Below are 22,625 nucleotides of genomic sequence, written 5' to 3'. Positions count from 1 at the left end.
CTCCCCACCAACGGCAAGGTCCATGGTTCATGGGGGGGAAGATTTCCATATGGGAAGTAAAACAATTAGGAGCATGCGCTTGGGGTGCCAGTGGTGACCGTGTTCAAGATTTGTACACACTTGTATCACAGTGGCAGTGCCATATGATAAGTTGCTTGTGTTGGAGAAATGTTCTTGGACCAGCACTATGTTCAACTACAGTTGACTCAAGTACTTCACAACACATCCATCTACAAATCTAGCTGCTGTTTTATTTGGTTGCTAGTCAGTGTAGTTTGAATCTAATAACTTTTACTGCCATCGTTGTAATAAAAACAACACTTTACAGACAAAAACAAAGAAACCAAAATGACTACATCAAGTTCTCCTGCAAGACAGCAATGAACATCCTAATGCTGTAGAAACTTCGTAGAGAAATGACATCACATCCCCTGTATTTTCTTAATCTCGAACTACCACACTTCATCATTATCCCTTCTCTGTCCAGCAATTTTCGAGAAGACTCTTTCGTTAGTGATAGTTAGGGGCCTGAAAAATTCGCATTTCGCAATAAATGTGAATGTAGATGCAAATTCTGCCTAAAAATACAATATTACCCAAGAGACCTTGTTTCATAGGGATTTGACTGTTTTCAGGTTAACTACATTGTCAAAGGTAGTTTGAAATAACATTATTTTCTGCCTATAAATATTGGAATAGTAACCAGTTTTCAACTATAGAAGCCCAATTTGAAAAGATAATGTGCATAAGAATGTGTTTGCAAAATAAAAAGTGTACCAATGCAAAGACAAAACAGTGCTCGCAATGCTCCAGTGCCACACCAGTTGTGGGTATTTGAATGGCCCGTATAAGATGCACGTCGCATAATGCGAAGTAGGACTCAGATGTTGCCTTTTATGCAAGAAAATGTGAAGCAATAACACTATGAAAGTGTCCAAGCTGGAAGGTCATGAGAGAAGGTGTCACTCAAATAATACAGGTAAAGATTTGGGATAATTCAAAATATTTAAAGAAAAGCTTCAAAAGAGGCCCACAGTGGCCAGTATGTTTGCTTTATTGTCACAAAGACACAGTGGTTTGCGTGTGTCCTACAATATCTCCCATATTATAGCAAAATCTGGTAAACATTTCAGTTTGGCAACCATTGAAGACGTTTTAAAAACTGTTTTACACAAATCTGCTTATGATACACTCTAAAGAACTCCTTTGAGAAATGCAGTTCAAAGATATCTTGGTGAAATGAATTACAATCTTGAAAGCATCTTGTGTAATTAATATTCAAATGGCTCATTTCTCCGTAAGACTGGACGTGTCAACTTTACATGGTAATGAAGATTATTGTTGGGGTAGTTAGTTTTGTTACAGACAAAGACATCCATATACAATTGCTGTTTGCAATAACTGTGATAAGTCAGTAAAGGTAAATTAATATTTAAACATTTTCAAAGATTATTTCATGGAAAAAGCAATCCCTTTATCAAATGTAATATCAGTGGCAACAGATGGAACACTTATCATGTATGGGCACTGTTGTGAGGATTTACCAGCCATTTAGAACAAAACTTTCCTAGGATGTTTGCAGTGCATTGCATCATCCATTGACTACATTTAGTTGCTAAAACTCGTGAGTGTTAGAATGCATCAATCTCCTCAATTTGTCATTAATGTAGTAACCTCAAAGCAATGTGTTGAATTCTAGGTTATTTGTGCAGTGTAGTGAAGTAGAAGAAGAAGAAGAAGAAGAAGAAGAACCTTAATCTGTTATTCCTTCACACTGAAGTATACTGGCTGTCAAAAGACTTTTGTTTGACAAGATTTTTCTCACTTTTTGAGTGTGTATGAGTGTGTATGGGGTTTGGATCCTAAAGATCCATTTTTAAAAGAAGATTTTATGAAGTGGAAACCAGACATTGGTTATTTAACAGACTTGTTTACTAAATTAATGAGGTTAACCAGTTACCTACATTCAACATTTAAATGTCCTTCACACAGGCTTTGAAACCAGATTTGAAGATGTTTTGACTATGGAAATACCACAGTGGATTATCAGTCCATACAGTGATATTGGAGAAAAGTATGTCATATTACAATATGATCTGTTCAGAATAATTACTAATGATGATCTTGAAGTACAGTTTAGAAATGGATATCAAAAATTCTGCCAGCAGTTCCATCTTCATACATCATGGAAAGGGGTCTCAGCATGGTTTCTAATCTTCTTCTTCTTCCCAATCTGCATGTCTCCAGCTAAACTTACCGAAGTGAGCAGCACTGTATCAGACATCAAAAACACATTTAAAGTCTGAATTTGTAAAAATTCAGTGGATGAAGTATAGGGTCCACCAAATTAGAAAAAATTGGCACATGGTCTACAAAACAAAGTTTGGGGACCTCTGATATAGAACAAAAAACTGAATAGTTTGTTTGCTAGCTGACATTCAGAAGTTAGTGTAATGAGTACACTTTTAACTGGGAAATTTCAGGTGGTGGATGTTTTGAACCGTGATTGCGTTAAATGCTGCTAGAGGTCGGGCCTGAACTACCTCATTTTTGCTGCTGCCAACCTCTGTAAGCAATTTTGTGGTAGCCTTTACCAGATGCTTTGTGCTGTGCATTGCTCATTGTTTTCTTCTCGTATTTTGAAATGACTGAAAACATTAATTCTGGTCCATCGCAGATTGAGTATGACACTCACAATACCAGAGGGGATTGGGATCATTGTCACTGTTAATGTGTGTCAGCTCTGCTTTTGCAGAAGCACGGACCACAGTTGCGAGAGGCTAGCAGAGCTTGCCTCCCCAAACCGCCCCTATCCCTTCTGGTAGCAAAAATGCTATTTTGTGTTTGCGGATGACAGTCAGATTATAGTCTTCACACTGTGCATTATAATGACCATAAAACAAAACCTGTCAATGTATTTCGACTGCGCCAAATATTCTTCTCCTAATGTACTATTATTTTTTCTGTTGTACTTCTGTGCTAAGTGCCTTTTTGGTTCTTTCTACCTCTACATCCATACTCCGCAAGCCAACTGACAGTGTGGCGGAGGGTACTTTGAGTACCTCTATCGGTTTTCCCTTCTATGTACTATTGTCACATACTTGTTTCACAGCTATAAATGCCCGCAAAGGATTGGAACTAGTATTTTGCTGTTTATGTAGTTATCGAATGGGCTGGAAAAAGAAAAATCTAATCTAATCAGAAGCACACTCAGTTCACTTGTGGAAAAAGTGTTGCTGCATCTCAACAGAAACAGTCATTTGTTGAAAGTTTAAATACAGACAACAGAGGGAAACAAAGGCCATTTCAGAGAAAAGACAGTAGAAGTTCTTGCAAAGTAGATATTCCAATCAGAAAGCTCCTGAGCCACCACGTTTTTTTAAACAGTCAGTTTCGCAGTAAAGTTTTGTAGTCATGAGGTGTGACAACCTTATGAATTTGTATGTCTGATCATTCACAAGCGAAAGAATTTTAGATGCAAATTTTATCAAAAATTTCACCAGAAATAAATGCTTCATTTTCACATTCCTAGCGACAATGCTTGAAAAACTGACAATTTCTCCAACAGCAAACCACCATGATGCTATGTGAAATTGAGAAATTACTTGGGTGTTAGGAGTTAGTCATTTATATGAAGGATAATATACTACTATAATTTTTGAACACAGTTAAACGTGAAAAAAAAGCAATTATCACATTCAAAAAAATATTTGGGAAATTGTTCATGTAGTTATAATGTAGTGGGTGCTGTGTTGATTGGTATCATAGTGTCTCTTTGTATTATTTTCCTGTTTTGTGAGCACTAAAATGTTAACTGATAGCCGGTGTTGACTGGATAAATGTAATCTTCCTTCCTAGTAAGGCACCCACATTCCTCACACATCACCAGTCCCCACCCCCACCCTCCCTGCCAATGCTTCTTCTTCCTTGCAGTTCACTCAGTTTTGAGCTATGTTTTCTGTATGTGTGCGTAAAAGCAAAGAAATGAAATTTACAAAACCATCATAGGAGAGGTTCCTTGTACTAAAGTGCTAATTTATTACGTTGCAAAAAATAAATTGAAGAAACCAGAATAGTTGGAATTTTTTGTTCTGCTAACGGTATGAACCAGATAGTAGTCAAAATCGAAGGGGTATTTGGTGGCCTCTGGAGTTTCTCATCTTTTGTAGACTTCTTCCGTGGATTTGAATGTGATTATGCAGCTCAAACATATACAATCTAAATTTTCAAATTAATTTTGTAATTTACATTATTCAAATTTTTTTATAGATGGTCTGGCAACAAGCAATGACAGTGTAGGACAGTTTCCAGCAAGAGGACCGAATGTGAAGAGTAGGCAAGAGGACTCCTTTGATCTGCTTCTGCGAGAAGCACAAGCTACAATTAGAAAACGTAGTAAAGTTTGACATAGGTGTAGTCACCTAGGAGTGATTTTCTTAAAAGTATTTCTTTTTTGTTAGGGGGAGAAATTATAACTTATTTCTAAAGCTGTATGTTACTGGTGTAGTGTTTTGCGAGATGTGTTCCACTAGTGTCATGTCTTTTATAATGTCATATAAATATGGGTAAATGGAGCATGACAATTTAATGTCAGCTGCATGGTTCTCACAGCTGTTTGTATATGTATAAATATATAATGGAATATGTGGAAAGCTCAGTCACAGTTATTTGTCTGGGTAAATTTGTTAATTTCGTTATTTACGTGTGAGTATAAACACTCATTGATTTGAGTGCTACTTTTGAATACATTGTATTCATAATGATCTCTGGTCTTGTTTACCCTGCTAAGATAACAAAGAAACTGAAATAATGAAAGTTCTCTTGAGAAACTAAGAACCTCTTTTTCCTTGAATATTGAAATTACACTTAATTGGAAATGCTCATTTACGAACACAATATATTTTGGATACAAACAAAAGTTACACTGTTAATTAGATTCCTGCATGGCTTTCGGTGTACATTTTGAGGAAACTGTGTTTAGCACCTATTATGAAGCAGTAAAATATAGGTGCATGAGATGTGTGATGCTCACATTGTGTTTCCTCATTAGCAACCACTGCATTTTTTTAGTCATTCATTGTTTCACAACTTTTAAAAAGATTTGACAAATAATATTTTAATGATGCATGTCATTTTTAGTGTGACCAGGGACAATATAATGTGCAAATACTTGTGGTGAAATTTAATATGTATTTCATATTTTTATACATGTGTGTGCATGTGGTGTATAACAGACACAATGTGTATGTCAGTATTGGGCAGAGAATCACCAGAATAAGTACAACACTAAAAGTTGAGCCATTTTTAACAAATTATTGTTCATCATCATGCTGCATTAATGCAAGTACTGTTTGCATCATTCTTCAGTGGAATTCTGCAGCAGTGGTCATAATTTACTGTAATTTAAAAGTTCATATTTGTTTGCCATGGGAAAGCCAATTACTGTTCTTGCCATTGCAAATATTAGTTGTAACCCTTCTACATTTTTTTTCAGAAATTTTTGTTTATTTAACATTGTTCCTCAGTTGTATAATTTGTAAAAGTGCTGGCTAAAGAGTACTTCCTACATGAAATTTCAGCCAAGTAAAGACAGACATAAGCTGCTTACAAGGAGAGATTTCCAGTGGTGGGACCAACTTTTTGAAACAATCTATACGGTATCTTCTGGTAAACCTTGCGGGAAGTAAGGTCGTGGTCCATGAAACTCTTCAGCTCCTAACGTTTCGTCCAGTGCTTCGCTGGACATCTTCAGAGGGGTGTTTCTCCTCCGGTGAGTCTTGCCGACCCCTCTGAAGATGTCCAGCGAAGCACTGGACGAAACGTTAGGAGCTGAAGAGTTTCATGGACCACGACCTTACATCCCGCAAGGTTTACCAGAAGATATGTCATCCGGTCGTGAAAGCCTTCATACTATAATCTATACGGTGATGTAGATCAGCATCCAGGGAATCTCACATTGCAGTCCTTCTACCTGGTAGACCCTCGTTTGCAAGTAATCAGCAAAAAAATATTTTGGAATTTCGCATGGTGTTCTATTATAGCTTTAAAAATAGTATCAGTTAACAGACTGCTTACTTAGTGTCATGGTTTAGGTACTAGTGTGACACTAAAAAATTTGTCAGTTCGAATATCGGCAGGTACATTGAAATATTTTTATTTTAAAATCTTTATCGAAATGACTGTTCATCATTTTTATTTAGTTAAATGGTTTAAATGTAACTTTTTATTTTTTCCTTTGTCACTTTTTTTTTTTTTTTTTTTTTTTTTTTTTTTTTTTTTTTTTTTTCCAGTCCTTTCCTCTTGGGATTCTTGTTTGTATTATTTTGATTATTTTTATGTATTACCTTAGATTTAATTTCTTTCGCTTTCTCATCTACATTTCCGTCTATGTTATTGCATTTATTATTTGTTTCTCAGTTTGCTTCAATTTTGTTGTACTAATAATCACTGCTTTCATTTAAAATATCTTCCTTGTTATTTTGTCCATAGTGTGACAAGAATTTGTTTTAAATGTTTGTGTGATGATTGCCATCCTAAAAGATGTACATCTTGTAATGAAAAATACATTATTGACACCATTGTACAACCAGTGAAATAGATTATTTTGTCTTTTGTTTTTTAACCGACATATTGACATTTCTAAAAATTATGATAGATTAATAAAAATAATTGAATTGACATGCACAATGATTTCAAGTTAAAAAAAGAATGCTAGGAAGAGAAACTAAAAGCAGTTTTAGAAGGTAAAAAAGGTGTGACAAAGGAATACAAATAAAAGAAAATATGCATGTAAACCAATTAATTGAATAAAAGTAGTGAACAAAGTTATTTCAATAAATATTTATAAATAAAGAAATTTCAATGTAACTAATGAGCTTCGAACTGACAATCTTGTACATGTCACATTAGTACCTTTATCATTATGTTAGGCAACCAATCAGTAAATTGTTAGTATTTTTCAAGCTATAAAACATCACGCAAATTCCGAAATTTTGTTTTGTCAGCTACTCATAAAGGAGGCACTACCAGGGTGAATGGCTGCAGGATCTGATTTCTTGGACCTACATCACTGTATAGATTGTTTCAAAAAGTTGATCTCCCTGCTGGGGACAATTCCTTGTTAGTGGTGTAAAAGGTGACACCAATACTGAGGGGAAACACATAAGCCAAATTAATTTCACACTCCTGTGAGTAAGAATTCTTCAATTCCTCTGTCCACATCCTCCCCTGTTCTGTTCTTCCTCCTTTCCATTCCACCCTTTCTTTCATTTCTGTGAATGAGTGCCAGGTTCCAAAAATCTGTCATTGATCTCTTTGTGTGTTTCATTGAAGCAGTAATCCCTTCTCAACTACAACTCCCTTTCAGAGCAGTAAAGTAGACAGTTTATCTTCCATTATTTGTTGATGTACAATTTATCTTATTATACTAATGTTAATAACTTTCATAAGCTAATCTCAGTCCTTTTACTCTTTTGCTGGCATGTGTTTATAATACCTGTGGCAAGGTTGTGTATTAATGTAAATTGGATGACAGTCCTTTGAAATCCTCTAGTTAACACTTCTGTAACATTTTGTTGACATTGACAGAAATAACAAATAAGTGTTGCCTGCCACTCAATTGTGTGATGGGCTATGGAAATTAATTTCGGTGTTTGGCATGTGATAGTTAACTATTAATTGATAACATTTTGGAATTGGAAACAAATTTATATCTGAAACGGCAGTGTCTAGGTAATTCATATTGTTCCATTAACAGTTTCCTTTATTAAAAAGGTATAAGACATGTCATTAAAGCTTACATAGTCATTCTTAGGATGTAATATTTTTGTGATAGTTGATGTCTTTCATATAGTGTTGATAGAACAATCTTAAAAGTAAAGTTCAGTGCTTCACCTACCTTTTTCATGTTTGTTGAAATAGTATTACTCTTTAGTTTATGTCGATTCTAGAATTTTTGTACTACTTTCATTGTTTTAAAATATTTTAAATACTCGCTTTGTCATATGTTCCTTTCGGGAGTGTAATGGTCTGTTTTGTGTGTATGAATGAAGTATTATTAGAATAACCTGTAAATGTAGGTAGAATAGTTACAATATTTCGAATGTGCGCCTTATGCCTCTTAATAGTTAAGCTTTTTATGTGTCTCCATCTTTCAAACAGCGATTAAGAGCATTGAAAAGGTATTTTGGTTGGGTAGTGACATCAGCATAAAACAGTATCATTTCAAGAAATTTAATAAAACCTTTTTTTGTGTTTATGTTCATCTTGTCATGTTATATTGACCAATATTTTCACGATTGTTACAAATGGTTAAAAATTTTGGTGAATATAATGTGATGACATGGTCACATACTGAGAATAGTTTGTAGTATGATGATGACTGTGGAAGCCTACACTTTCATATATCCTTTCTAGAATTTTTTTTTTTTTTTCTGTCAGTATTTAGAAGTAACTTGTTTCTGTTTGGTGTGCTTTTCATGTAGCAAATTTTGTTTGCCAGAAGCTATAGATGGTGTTGCATGTTAGAGCTACACATTACAGCTACTACTTTGTACATTGGCTCTTTGTTCATTTTAAGTGTCAATATTTTGTATACTGTTGTCTCGCATCAGTCGTGTCTAATCATTAGGTGACACAGGTTTATTTTTGTTTACTCCTAGTAATCACTAAAGACGTACAATTTTGCTGTCTTAGAATTTTAAAGAGTCACTTTAAATCAACTTACCATTTTTACAAGTGTATGTTTAAATTTGAAACAGTATAAATTATAAATAGTTTGTCATTATGAAGGTCTGTTACTGCCAGATAGATAAAATACATAGTTGAATTATTCTTATTTATTGTTAAAAGATAGATTACAAAACTAAATAGACACATTTCACTTAAGTTATACCTCAACCTACTCATTAACTTTTTTCAGTGATTGCCCATATAACATTAATATTTCAAACCTGTTTTTCAATATCAGAATCTTAAGTTTATTTCCATGCCCAAGTAACTGCAACAATCTTTTCAACCTGGTTAAGGTAACAAAATATTAAGTAATATATTTTTGACCTCTTCAAGCCATTGTTATTAAATATTTAGATATTATTCTCTAATGTTTTATCTACCAAACCTTGTAGCAGCCATAATAGTGTTCGGGACAATGAGCAAATTCCAGATGTTCTTCAGATAAATTGTAACAACAGAAGTTGCAATGCAGTCACAAGAAAATTGGCCCTTGTATTAGGAACTATTTTACCTACTCATTGCAACTGATTTCTGTATTCACATTTCGAATTATTTAAACGTACTTTAAGTTATTCTCTATCACACAAGTCTCTGCACTTACCAAAGATTTCTTGGAAGGTAATTTCATGACATTTATCACAGGGTGTTTCTGCACCCACCATAGGGAATTCGTGCTAGTTCTGTGTGTGTGTGTGTGTGTGTGTGTGTGTGTGTGTGTGTGTGTGTGTGTGTGTGTGTGTGTGTGTGTGTGTTCGTGTGTGTGTGCGCGCGCGCGCATGCGCGTGTTACGTGCAAGGTGTAAGATACCTCAGATTATCAATTCAGCACTCGTCTTTCGCAGTGTGGACTCTCCCATCACATGATATTTTTCTTTTAATTCATTGATTGAGTAGTCTGCACCATTTTTGTGAATATTATTATTTCTTGTGGAAGCACGGTATGTTGAAAATAGGTGAGTGAGGAAGTGAGAGACCGTTTTAGTGTCTGCAGTGGATTAGTGTACTCAGACAATTGCTTTTTGTTTAAACAGACTGCTTTAATAGGTCTGTATCTTTTCTGAATAAAATGCTGCCACCGTTATTGGAGAATTATGTCCTGTTAACTTTTGAGAATATAGTCAGTTCTGAAATGTCGCTGCTGATACTTTTTGTGTGCACAGTAAAATATCTGGACATCTAGGGGTGACTCAAAACGCCATCGTTTGTCTGTTGAACAACATGTATGACAGCATTTCAGTTACCGTAAGGATTGATAAATTATTCTGCTTTCATTTATATGGAGTCTTTTTTTATTGTAAATTTGAAAGAGCATATATTGTTGAGCATTTCTAAATAACATTATATATATGTGGGAAGTTATAGATTATTTCTTCAGAAAAAGTAGAGGCACTGTTGGGTTTCTCATTGGATTGTGGTACACACATTTGGAGCCCAAAGCTCATTCAAGAATCAGAATAAACTAGCCTGTGTTGTGCAAAGATGATCTTCATTTTGGTATTGGACATACCTTCTATAATTATATAGTAGACCTATTTTCATTTATAGTGATTTTAGAATTGCAACAGCTTTGTTAGTGAAATGTGTGTCTGTGCTGATGGATTGATGGCTCATTCGAATGTTAAGGTATGCCCCCCACCCCCGGCCATCTGTTTCTGCCAGTTTTGCATGCTTGTACCATATAAACTGTAGAACAAGCAGTGCTAGCAATCCTAACACCTTACATGTGTTCCAGATCAGGCAGTGCTATTTTCTTTTAAGTCTGCCAAGATGCAGCATATGGCAAAAAAGTATTTAATGTCACTATTTCCTGTGATACGATCTGCAGTTGAATCATTTCCATATCATTTCATAATTATCAAGGCGTGATTTTCAAAAGTGACATGGCTGTTACTTTTGTGTGGTAAGAAATACTTTGCCTACAGTCTGTGGGCATTGACTCAGTGTTGTATCATTTTTGCCATGTACTATTTGAGATTTGTGTCTTCTAGAGTATGTTAGATGTGCCTTGGTTAATTGTAAATTTTGGGTGACTGCATGTAGATTTAATACTGTGACAGTTCTTGGTACGAGTCTGTCTTCTGAATTGTAACATTAACTGAAAAATGTTAGGTATAAAAGATTGGAACCATTACTAAATTGCAAATTGTGCCATAGAATATTAAGGAAGTAATGCAACTTTTGAATAGTACAATATGTGAACTACCTGTTACTTTTAAAAGGTTGTACTGAAAATGACTAACCTCTTTAATCTTGATACGTCTAAATATGTAATCCATTATGTTTAAAACAAAAGCTTATGTGATCAACAAACTGTCGTAAGTGGGTGAAATGGAACAAAATGAATTGTCCACTACTGCCAGAAACTGCGTTTACTGTCTTCTGCCTTAATTTCAGATAGTCAAGGGAACACAAGGTTGCAAATGGAATGTATAAAGATAGTGTGTATGCATTGAATATTGTACAAAATTGGTTTTACGGACAAAGTATATTGTCCTTAAAAATTTCTTTCAACGCAGATTCAGTGGTGAGAAAACATATTCATAATGGCAGTGCTGTTTTTTCAGTTTTTCGTGCCTTATATTGCTATATGAAAAGTCTAATATTTGTGCATTGATGTGAATAACAGTGCTGTACTAAGCACACTCAATGAAACAGTGGCAGACATAATGTTTAATTTATTAGGACACATTTGAGGTGCCTGGTATATTTGCCTTAAAGAGTACAATTTGTTGGTCTCCCCCGAATTCTCAGAAACATGTACCTAATTTAATGTTTTCATAATTTGTATATATGGACTTGAGAGTGGTGCTAATTTATGAGAACTGTACATATATATTTTTATACGTCTGTGTGTGTGTGTGTGTGTGTGTGTGTGTGTGTGTGTGTCAGTCATGTATCCTTTTGTATGACATCTTCATCAGCATGTTCTGTTAGCTTTATAACTACTGGATATTTTCATGTTTCACTGAATAATTGCAATAACCAGTAGCCATACCATAATATTAAAAGCCATTTGAAAATGCGGAAATGCTCATGTAAATTCTCATTTGGGAGACATATTATTAAAGAATACTGCTGTACATATGTTGTCGTTTCAAATTCATAAGATTTCCAGGTCATGGAATAGTGGTGGTAAAACAGACTATATAGATATTGACATGTAAATTTGTAACAGATATCTTACATGCAGTGAAATTTATATTAAACCAGATGTACCATGTACATAATACACCGCATGATGTTACTTTTGTTAAGAAAAATTATATTCGTATGATGTGATTGTATGAGGAAAATAAGTGCAGTCATAGATCATAAAGTGTTGATCACTTCACAGCCACACAGATAAGTGCAGTCATAGAGCATAAAGTGTTGATCACGTCACAGCTACACAGAATGAAGCCGTGATCAAACAGCATTATGAACAGTGTGTGTTGATAATTGAAACTAGATATATTGATTTAAACCTTTTTTGCATTTAACATTTTTGTTTACAGTAATTTGTGAAATATTCATCGTGGAATTTTCTTGAAGCCTCCATTGTGAGAGATAATGTCAGTAGTAATGTTAAGCTGTGTGGCATTAGGTGTACATTTGCTACATCCTGAGATTTTTAAAAGTGATCAGAAATTTCAGTTGTTTGAAGAGTGTCTTCTGCTGTTGATGAATTTTTGCAGAAGTGTTCAGATACTCTTACTGCTTTAGTAGCTGGGAAACAAAGAAATCGGTAACATGTTACTGTTGGAAACCATAGTAGGTTCTCCACTTACTGTAGAAATGAAATGTGGAATTTGTAAATTTTGCTGCTGTCGAAGAATTTTTTTTTCCCTCCATGGGCAGTGAATTGTGTAAATTATTGTACATTAAATAAAACTCTGTAGTAAAACTCTTTTGTTATGACAAAACATCATGACAAACACCTGTTGCTCTTCTGGAATTGACTGTTATCTCCATTGTAAGATTGTATTTGCTGGATCATGCCTTCGGAGCAGTCATCTATCACATGGAAAAGGAAAATTTCTATTTTCCGTATTCAGCCACAGTTTGCAAAGAGCTTAAACAAATAATAATATTACGAAGCTTTGCAAGATATAAATACACATAACCCATCACAAGAAAGTTACATAACAAGATCAAGAGTATACAATGAAAAGACTCGTAAAAATAACGTTGTACCCAGCATGTATCGTCTTGTCATAATTGAACCAAGGTTACAACGTTATTATATATATAAAAATTAGAAGTGCAACAAGGGCTTCAGTTAAGCTCCAATAATGAATAAATTTTGAATTAACGAGAATAACAGTTTTTTGCCAATGTTGTCGAAGGTATGAACAAAATTGGTTTATATCTGTGTCCTTGTTTTCATAGGGAATTTTACAAATTATATAGAGACCAATATCAGATGCGTTCTAACTATTAAATGTGTGCTTTGCTGAATTAATCTCTGTATATCATAGTGATCACTCCATTGCACAGATATTTGCTTTGGTAACTCTTAAACATCTTAAAGTCTTTTTCATAAGACTTGTTTGTGTTCCTTATGTTGCTGAGTACATTACATAAAGATCAATGAAGACAAAGTAATAGAAAGTTAAGTTGCATTTACTTGATATTTTAAGAAAAATAATATCCAAAGGCAGTTAAGTGCATTTAAAAATTGTACACCTTTGCCCTCAAGTCTGGATCCAACACACAACCAAGTTTCATAAGGAAAAGGGAGGGTGAGTGTGTGTTGAAAATTCTTCAGCCATTCAGATCTCTTAAATATTTTTTTTTCTTTTACAAATGATTTGGACAGTTGAGATTACATTACATGTTTTTTTCTGCGTTACAGCATAGCCATTATTTTGTAGATATTGGCAAAGAGTGAATTTCTCTTGAGATTACCATCCAAATGTTTTAAAATTCAGGACGGCTTGAAGAAATGCACAGGTTTTGACGGCACTTAGATTTTGTTAAAAATGGATGGCGTATGTACTTTGATATCGGTGAGATAAATTATTAAATAAAGTAAGAAATAGATTTATATAAGTGCATTTACAAAACAGAACTTCCATGTTTCATTAAAGCCACCAAAGCAAAGGCCTACTTTTCCAAGAAAACTATGACATCATTAAAAACTATAAATTATCAGCATGCCTCTACTGCTGTAAAGAAAATTAAAATCGTCACTATTGACAATTGATACATAAATGTCACTGTAACACACAGCAGATTTTGTAATAATCTTTTTCTAAGTAGAATAATGGAAGTCGTTCTCAGAACAGTGACAGGAAACTCCGTACATGTCTTGGAAAATAACATTGCTGGCAGATTTAAATAGCTGAATTAACATGCCGTGTATATCCAACAAAATCCAGGTGGATGGCAACTTTAATTTTATTAGAACTGCAGGAATGTTAGAAATGTGATACAGTACTTGGAATGCTATTCTTCATGATGCACCAGTTTTAAGAGGTATAATAATATAAATAATAGGAATGCTGGAAGAATAAGTCTGAAGTTCATAGATAATGTCAAAACATATAATTCACATTAAATAATTAAATTCTTAGGCACTGAAAGTAAAATTTGGAAGATACTGATGCTAACATAATAGCTTTAGAACTGAAGAGGTGTAAGAACACAATACGTGATATAAAAGACCTGACATTTTAGTAAAGGTCAATGGTGTCAATTGTTTTTAGGTTAAGGAGGTATATTGAGTGACAAAAGTTCAATGTAATGCATAGATGTGAAAAATAGCAATGAATCCTAATGACCAGAAGACCTCTTAAAATATGAGATCTACACATTAAAATTTGAGAGATTTTCCAACTATAAGCGATTTCACAATTTTGGGGTTTATTATGTGTTGCTTTAATAAATATAAATGTTGCATGATTAAATGAGTAATAGAGTAGGCTTAATGCAGTAGGGGTATTGCAATTATTCTTCAGGAATTCAGAATTCTATCCCTGCACTTACATTTGATTGTTTTGAAAGATATTATACCTGATGCTGTTTGAAGTACAATAATTGCAGACTTTTATTTTATTTTTTTTCTTCAAGGCACAGTACTCTTAAATAATGTGACACAGAAAGCAGCCATTCTTTGGTTAGCAATAATTGTGACCAAGCGGTGGCAGGAGAACACACGTATAAAAAAAAGGCATTACGTATGCATGCTTTCGGAGCCAGTGGGTCCTTCTTCTGGCAGAAGGCTTGTAGGGGAAGGAAGATGGGTAAAGGAAAAGGAGTAGAGAGGTTTAAGAAAAGCGTCAAGTTCGGAAAAGTCGCCCAGAACACTAGGTCTGACCCTGGGTCCTAGGTGAATTTGTGGAATTGGATCAGGCGTGGGGTTCTGGATGGCTTTGGAATTGGCTCAGACGTGGGGCTCTGGGTGACTTTTCTGGACTCTACCCCTTTCATAAACTTCTCCAGTCCTTTTACTTCACACCTTCCCCTTCAACCCTTCTGCCAGGAGGAGGAGTCACTGGCACCAAAAGCTTGCATATGTAATGTCCTTTTTTATATGTGTTTTCTCCTGCCACCGCTTGGTGAGTAATTTTTTATTCATCCAATTACACTATATTTTCAAGAATCTATTATTTTCTTTGATATAGTAGCAATTGTGAAGAGCAGGCATGTTGAGTGTGGTGCTGCGTAATTTTCAGTCTTAATTTATGAGTGTATTATTGGGTAGGCTTTACTCTGAAGGAAACACAATGTAATAAAAAAGTCTTGTCATGAAAGAATTTACTTGGAATCTGCAATATGTTCCACTTATTTTGTTATTACTTGTCAGTGATTTGCACTAATGAGCTGCTTTCTTGGCTGTATCTGGCAGTACCATTGTTTTGCTGATGCATAAACGGTCAGCTTTTGCCCACTGCTAGTGGAGATTGGCTGTTGGGTAGTCAAAACTGTGCACATCCAAAAATCTCTGTTGCACTCACTATAATCAGCTAGGAAAATATTGTTACACTTGTAAATTGTTTATTGAAGCACTTCAGTATAGTTTTGAAGTGAAGGGATGTATTGTTTAAGAGCAGTGAAAAGTGACAGAACACTTGCAGACCATCTCACTAAAAACAACCACCACCAACGTGACACAAAAACAAACTTCCAAATCCAAAAACACGATAATGATCTGTACCACTTTTAACAATAGAAGAAAACTGCTACATCCAATACCACACACACACACACAAAATAGAAGCAAAAAGAAGAAATTTAAAGATTGAGACCATCACAGAAAAAACAAATCTGAAATAAATGACATCGAAAAATGTATTACAAACGTAAGCTGTGCTGTGAAAAAGAGTGTTGAAGTCACAGAAACATAACAAGGTGCAGGTTTTACAAATGAGCAGAAGGGAACATGAGTAAATGCTGTTAAAATAAGAAACATAATCCAGTGAATAACAAACTACCCCACACAGTTCTCCAGACTAACACTTAACAATTTCAGAATAAAATTTGGTCGTAAGTTGCAAATATATTTCGCGTTACTGGTTTCGATAAATTTGTCATCTTCAGAAGCCTACAAAAGTAGGAATAATTATAAATCTTTAGACCTTGGCTATACATTCACGTAAAGTATAGGAAGTATATTACAGAAACTTACTTAGTATTGGATTAGCAGATGTCAATATGTTTATAGCAGCATAATGCCATGATATGTCCAAAATATACAGATATAAACACAGTTTGACAGATTCTTAATTTAAGTAAATAAATTGCATTTATGTACATGTGAAGCAGTTGTGCCAGTAATGTGGAACATATATAAAAGCATGACTAAGTTATATAAAGTAGTCATATCTGAAAAAACATGGCACATAATTTTTACATACAAAACAACTGGACTGATTTTCACTTTTTAAAGAGATAGTATGCAGTCAAAACAGTGTCTGTTTTTTGGTGCAAGTCAATGATTCAACAAATCTTTTGAATTTAGGTGGGAATGTTCATATATTTCAAATTCTTCTGAAAAGTTCATTTTGTGCCCCATGACAAATATATGCAAAATTTCCATCTTAGGCAAGGTTTGGAGGGGAAGAGTTGGTTTCTCAATTTTGAGATGTTTTGCAAAAGTTGTCTTATATGAGTTCTCACTGTCTTGGTTAAACAAGTGTTAATGACAGTGGGTCTTAAATAGCTTCCCTGCCTGTCCTATATAAATACTCAGACATACATTACATTGCATTTTATACACCAAGGATTTGAAAAATTTGTTAGTTGAAGGTTTGTCATTATGTATGAAGAGCAACTTGGTAGCATTACTTGTTGTAAAGAACACAGTGTTGCCTTATTTTTGAAACAAATTAGCTATACAAAATGAAATGTTACTTATAAATGGTATTGTAACGTATTTCTTAACAGTAAGATCATTTTTATTGCGTGTAGAGAAATCTATAATCTTTTTTGGTTTTATTTTTATCAAATTTTTGCACAAGGTCTGCTTGATATCCAACTTAATTCTCTCTTATCAATTGCAGAAGGGGGTAATACAGTCAATCATAGTGTGAAAGAACGCCAATTTGTGCTTAAGGGGGTGACAAGAAGAGGCATATATGATGTTATCTGTTGTGATAAGCTCCTATAAACATCAAAATTAATTGTACCAAGTACTAAACAAAGTTCCAGGTTGTAATGTCTCTTTCTGCTATAAGTTATATGAGGATTCTATTAAGTTCATGGAGTTAAATTTCGTAAAGCTATCTTTCATAAAACCTCGTAAGAAACAATTACAAATAAGCAATATTATATATATATTTAAATTCTGATTGAAAACGAGTGCCAGGCACCCTACAAATAATATCAGATGCGTTAGCGTAATAAAATTTATGCAAAGAGGCACCTGACCTATAGTAAATTGTATCACTGAAAATAGTCATTTTATGATAAAATAAATCTTGTGATTTGATGCTAATTAATTTTGATAGTATTTTTAAATAAGTTCTTCTGCTCCGCCTTTGTCGTATTTCCTGTGGAAATAAAAAGTTTAAATGCGCCGCGTAATGGCGGCCAACTTTCTCAGTCAAAGATGATCACAGCTGCAAAAAATGCTACACAAACTCTTGTGTTATAACAAATGTGGCATGGGCTCCTTAAATGATTACTCTGCACTCCAGATTAGCTTATTATATTTTCGTAACTATTAATTAAACGAGAGGAAGACAAAAGCTATCACAATACAGTCGTACCTTCTGCATTCAAACAATAGCTAATACACAAGAAAACATCAGCAGCCGACTAAGTTCATTGTCTTCCAGTTCTTTTATAATATAACAAAGATTATAGTGTTCAGTTCTTTAGTTTACACATATGATCTTATTTCACGGAGAATAATGTCTTCTTTTCTATTATCAGAATCGATAAATTGTCTTTAAAGTTATTTCGTCACTTTGTCTGTATCACAATTAGGCATTAAAGTTCACATAACATTACGCATGTATAGTTCTTTTTTCATTATTTATATTGTTCATGTCAAATATATGGAAAGTGACACTATAAGGTCCATAAAATTAAATTCATTATGTTGATTTTCTATTTCATATGTAAATTTAATTTTAAGGTGGAAGCAGTTCAGTGACTAACTAAGTGATTTGATGTCCTTCACACGTTTTAAATACAGTAAAGGTATCATCAGCATAATGTCTGCAGAAAGAAATACTATTGGCTAGAATGAGGTGGGAATTACAAAAATGTATTTCAAAATTATTATGTAGATAGATAGAAATCCAGCAAGGTAATTCCCCACAGCAAGACCTTCATCTTGTTGATACGCTGACTTTGATACTGAAGTACACTTATTCTTGACAGTCTTACAAATTCTTTAATTTCATTTGAATTCAATTTCTTGTACTTGGTGAAATTTTTTTCAGTAATGGGGATTATCTCATGTATGGGAATGAGAGAGATTTATAATATCAAAAGATGTTTACCCATTTACTACTTACTACAATCTTCAGAAAGACTCACGAAGTAGTTAGGCTATAATATTTTATTTTTTTATTGCAACGAAAAGCTCATGTTAACATTGAATCAATAACAACAGATCTATTATGTATAATCAATATATATAATCAAAGAATAAACAATCTGTCCTTTGTGCGCACTGCCACAGAATAATGCTATCCTTCACTGTGCGTCTACGGGTGTTCTGCCGGTGACTTCCGCAGATGCAAGTATATGGCTGCAGGTCAATCCAGCTACACAAAAATGATAAAAATACTTTTAGCACACACATACAAGTCAGCCACAGCTCAGGACAAGCTAAACATAGCATTGGCAAAGCCAAAAAAAGGAGACTATGCCATGACTTTTACCAGGATATTTATATTTTAAAGGTTGAATTACAAACAAAAATTCAGTGTAAATGACATATCAGCATTCATTATATTTGCAGATGACATGGTGTACTAATTTAGACCTGTGGCTGATTTTGCTTGACAGTCACAAACCAGACACAGAGTTAAAATGAAAGATAAAGTGAAAACTACGCACGATTCGTGAAATTTCTCCAGCATAAAGAGTATTCCATGAGTTTTCGGTTAACATCGACTTCTTGCCATGATATTTCGGCGGGCAACAATTGAGCTGTCTTCAGGTGCCTTTTGTAGCCCAGTAACTCAGCCATTGCTGAGCATTGTACCTTTACAGAACATTCCATGGATTACTCAGTCATAGAAACCCTGTCCCCAACAAGATCCTTCTGGGATTCAATAGAAATACGTATGGCACAAGATCATTTAACGTGATTGTGGGCTTCCAACTGGACAAGGCGTGTGACCCTGTGATATACAGGGTGATTCAAAAAGAATACCACAACTTTAAAAATGTGTATTTAATGAAAGAAACATAATATAACCTTCTGTTATACATCATTACAAAGAGTATTTAAAAAGGTTTTTTTTCACTCAAAAACAAGTTCAGAGATGTTCAATATGGCCCCCTCCAGACACACGAGCAATATCAACCCGATACTCCAACTCGTTCCACACTCTCTGTAGCATATCAGGCATAACAGTTTGGATAGCTGCTGTTATTTCTCGTTTCAAATCATCAATGGTGGCTGGGAGAGGTGGCTGAAACACCATATCCTTGACATACCCCCATAAGAAAAAATCGCAGGGGGTAAGATCAGGGCTTCTTGGAGGCCAGTGATGAAGTGCTCTGTCACGGGCTGCCTGGTGGCCGATCCATCGCCTCGGGTAGTTGACGTTCAGGTAGTTACAGACAGATAAGTGCTAATGTGGTGGCGCTCCATCCTGCTGAAATATGAATTGTTGTGCTTCTTGTTCGAGCTGAGGGAACAGCCAATTCTCAAACATCTCCAGATACTGTAGTCCAGTTACAGTAGCACCTTCAAAGAAAAAGGGACCAAAAACTTTATTGGCTGAAATGGCACAGAAAATGTTCACCTTAGGCGAGTCGCATTCATACTGAGTTGTTTCCCACGGATTCTCAGTGCCCCATATACAGACATTGTGACGGTTGACTTTCCCGTTAGTGTGGAAAGTTGCTTCATCACTAAACACAATCTTTGAAACGAAAGATTCATCTGTTTCCATTTGAGCAAGGATAAAATCACAGAAATCGATTCTTTTAATCTTATCAGCTGCAGACAGTGCTTGAACCAATTTCAGACAATAAGGTTTCATAACTAACCTTTTTCGTAGGACTCTCCATACAGTTGATTGTGGAATTTGCAGCTCTCTGCTAGCTCTGCAAGTCGATTTTCCTGGGCTGCGAACAAATGCTTGCTGGATGCATGCTACATTTTCATCACTCGTTCTCGGCCGTCCAGATCTTTTCCCTTTGCACAAACACCCATTCTCTGTAAACTGTTTATACCAACGTTTAATACACCACCTATCAGGAGGTTTAACACCATACTTCGTTCAAAATGCACGCTGAACAACTGTCGTCGATTCACTTCTGCCATACTCAATAACACAAAAAGCTTTCTGTTGAGCGGTCGCCATCTTAGCATCAACTGACGCTGACGCCTAGTCAACAGCGCCTCAAGCGAACAAATGTACAACGAAATGAAACTTTATAGCTCCCTTAATTCGCCGACAGATAGTGCTTAGCTCTGCCTTTTGTCGTTGCAGAGTTTTAAATTCCTAAAGTTGTGGTATTCTTTTTAATCACCCTGTATTTAATTTCTTCAGAAAGAAAACATTTTATGACCAATGATACATCTAGCAATATTTAATTGTATTCACTTTGACTTCTGAATTTTAACTCCAAGAGTGCACATTCCGACAGAGAGCACGCATACGTAGCACCTCATTACACATGTGTTTGTGCGACGTAGATGGAGCCATATTTGAAGAGGGCAAATAACTCTACAGAGGTTGCTCATGTAACGGCTGTCTTAGCGCTTGCATTTTCGCGTCAATTTTTTTGTATAAAGGTAGATGTGAACTAGCAATCTCCGCTGCAAAACACATGCCTGAAGGTGGCTGAATGGTTGGCAGCCAAAATATCTTGGCAAGAAGAAGAAGAAGCAGAATACTTGTGGCGTGCACATGGGGGTTTTTAAGGCTAGGCTGTAGTGCGAGGTGTCCTGATGAACATTCACCAGTCGACATGCAGGCAGGGAAATTAGGACACGCTCAGTATAAAGACACTTCAGCTATCAAGATATTAGCAGTAAATTTTCAGTGTGTTCGAAATAAAGTTCCTGAATTTACTGCCCTCCAGGAAGTGTGTGGCGCGCAAGTTATTCTCGGGACTGAGACCTGGCTGAACCCTGAGATAGCAAGTTCTGAAATATTCAGTGGAGGTTGGAATGTGTATCGAAAAGACAGATTAGACACTGTAGGAGGTGGTGTCTTCATTGCAGTGTCTGCTGAGGTCGAAGTAGAGTGTGAAGTTATCTGGACACGTTTAACAGGGCTAGGGGAAATAAAGTTAATTGTGGGGTGTTATTACTGGCCACCAGGTTCCACCGTGACAGTTCTAGAATCATTCAAAGGGAGTCTACATTCTGTATCGCAGAAGTATCCGGATCATGCTGCATTAGTCGGAGGCGACTTCAACCTACCTAGTATTGACTGGGATGTCTATGGATTCATTACAGGTGGTACAGACAAGCCGTCGTGTGAATTACTTTTGAACACATTATCCGAAAACTGTCTTGAGCAGCCAAATCGACAGCCAACGCGTAATGGAAATATTTTAGATCTGGTAGCCACAAACAGACCAGACCTCATCGACGGTGTCAGTGTTGAGACAGGGATTAGTGATCATCATGATGTCATTACGACTATGGTTACGAAAGTTAAACAGTCGGTCAAGAAGGCTAGGAGGGTATTCTTACTAGAAAGAGCAGATAAGCAGTTGTTAGCATAACACTTAGTAAATGAATCGACTGCATTTACTTCCGGTACAATGGACGTGGAAGAATTATGGGCAAATTTTAAACACATTGTAAATCACGCATTGGACAAGTATGTGCTGAAAAAGTGGGTCACGGACGGAAAAGACCCACCGTGGTTTAACAGCGCAATTCGGAGAATGCTCAGGAAGCAAAGACAGTTGCACTCGCGGTACAAGAAAGATCGGTAGAATGAGGACAGGCAAAAGTTCGTAGAGATTCATGCTGCTGTAAAAAGAGCGATGCGCGAAGCATTCAACCACTACCACCATCATACCTTAGCAAAAGATCTTGCAGAAAACCCAAGGAAACTCTGGTCTTACATAAAATTGGTAAGCGGGTCGAAGGCTTCCATCCAGTCACTCACTGATCAGTCTGGCCTGGCAACGGAAGACAGCAAAACGAAAGCTGAAATTTTAAATTTAGCATTTGAGAAATCTTTCACACAGGAGGATCGTACAAACATACTGCCGTTTGAGTCTCGTACAGATTCTTGTATGGAGGACATAGTGGTAGAC

The 22,625-nt window shown here is 35.5% G+C and overlaps 1 protein-coding gene across 5 annotated transcripts in view; it reads left to right on the top strand.

Annotated features, from left to right (window-relative positions):
• LOC126475079 (mucin-5AC) overlaps nucleotides 1-5,666 on the top strand; it is a 133,845-nt gene extending 128,179 nt beyond the window's left edge. For all 5 annotated transcript variants that reach the window (XM_050102645.1, XM_050102643.1, XM_050102644.1 and 2 more), the window contains one exon: nucleotides 4,270-5,666. In XM_050102645.1, coding sequence (XP_049958602.1) covers nucleotides 4,270-4,406 — 137 coding nt within the window. In that variant the 3' untranslated portion in view covers nucleotides 4,407-5,666. The remainder of the gene's footprint in view (nucleotides 1-4,269) is intronic.
• The last annotated feature ends 16,959 nt before the right edge of the window (nucleotides 5,667-22,625 follow it).

The sequence above is a fragment of the Schistocerca serialis genome, chromosome 4, assembly GCF_023864345.2.
Source record: "Schistocerca serialis cubense isolate TAMUIC-IGC-003099 chromosome 4, iqSchSeri2.2, whole genome shotgun sequence".
Lineage (NCBI taxonomy): Eukaryota > Metazoa > Arthropoda > Insecta > Orthoptera > Acrididae > Schistocerca > Schistocerca serialis.
Note: the sequence above shows the minus strand (reverse complement) of the source record. Positions and strands in the feature narration are given on the sequence as shown.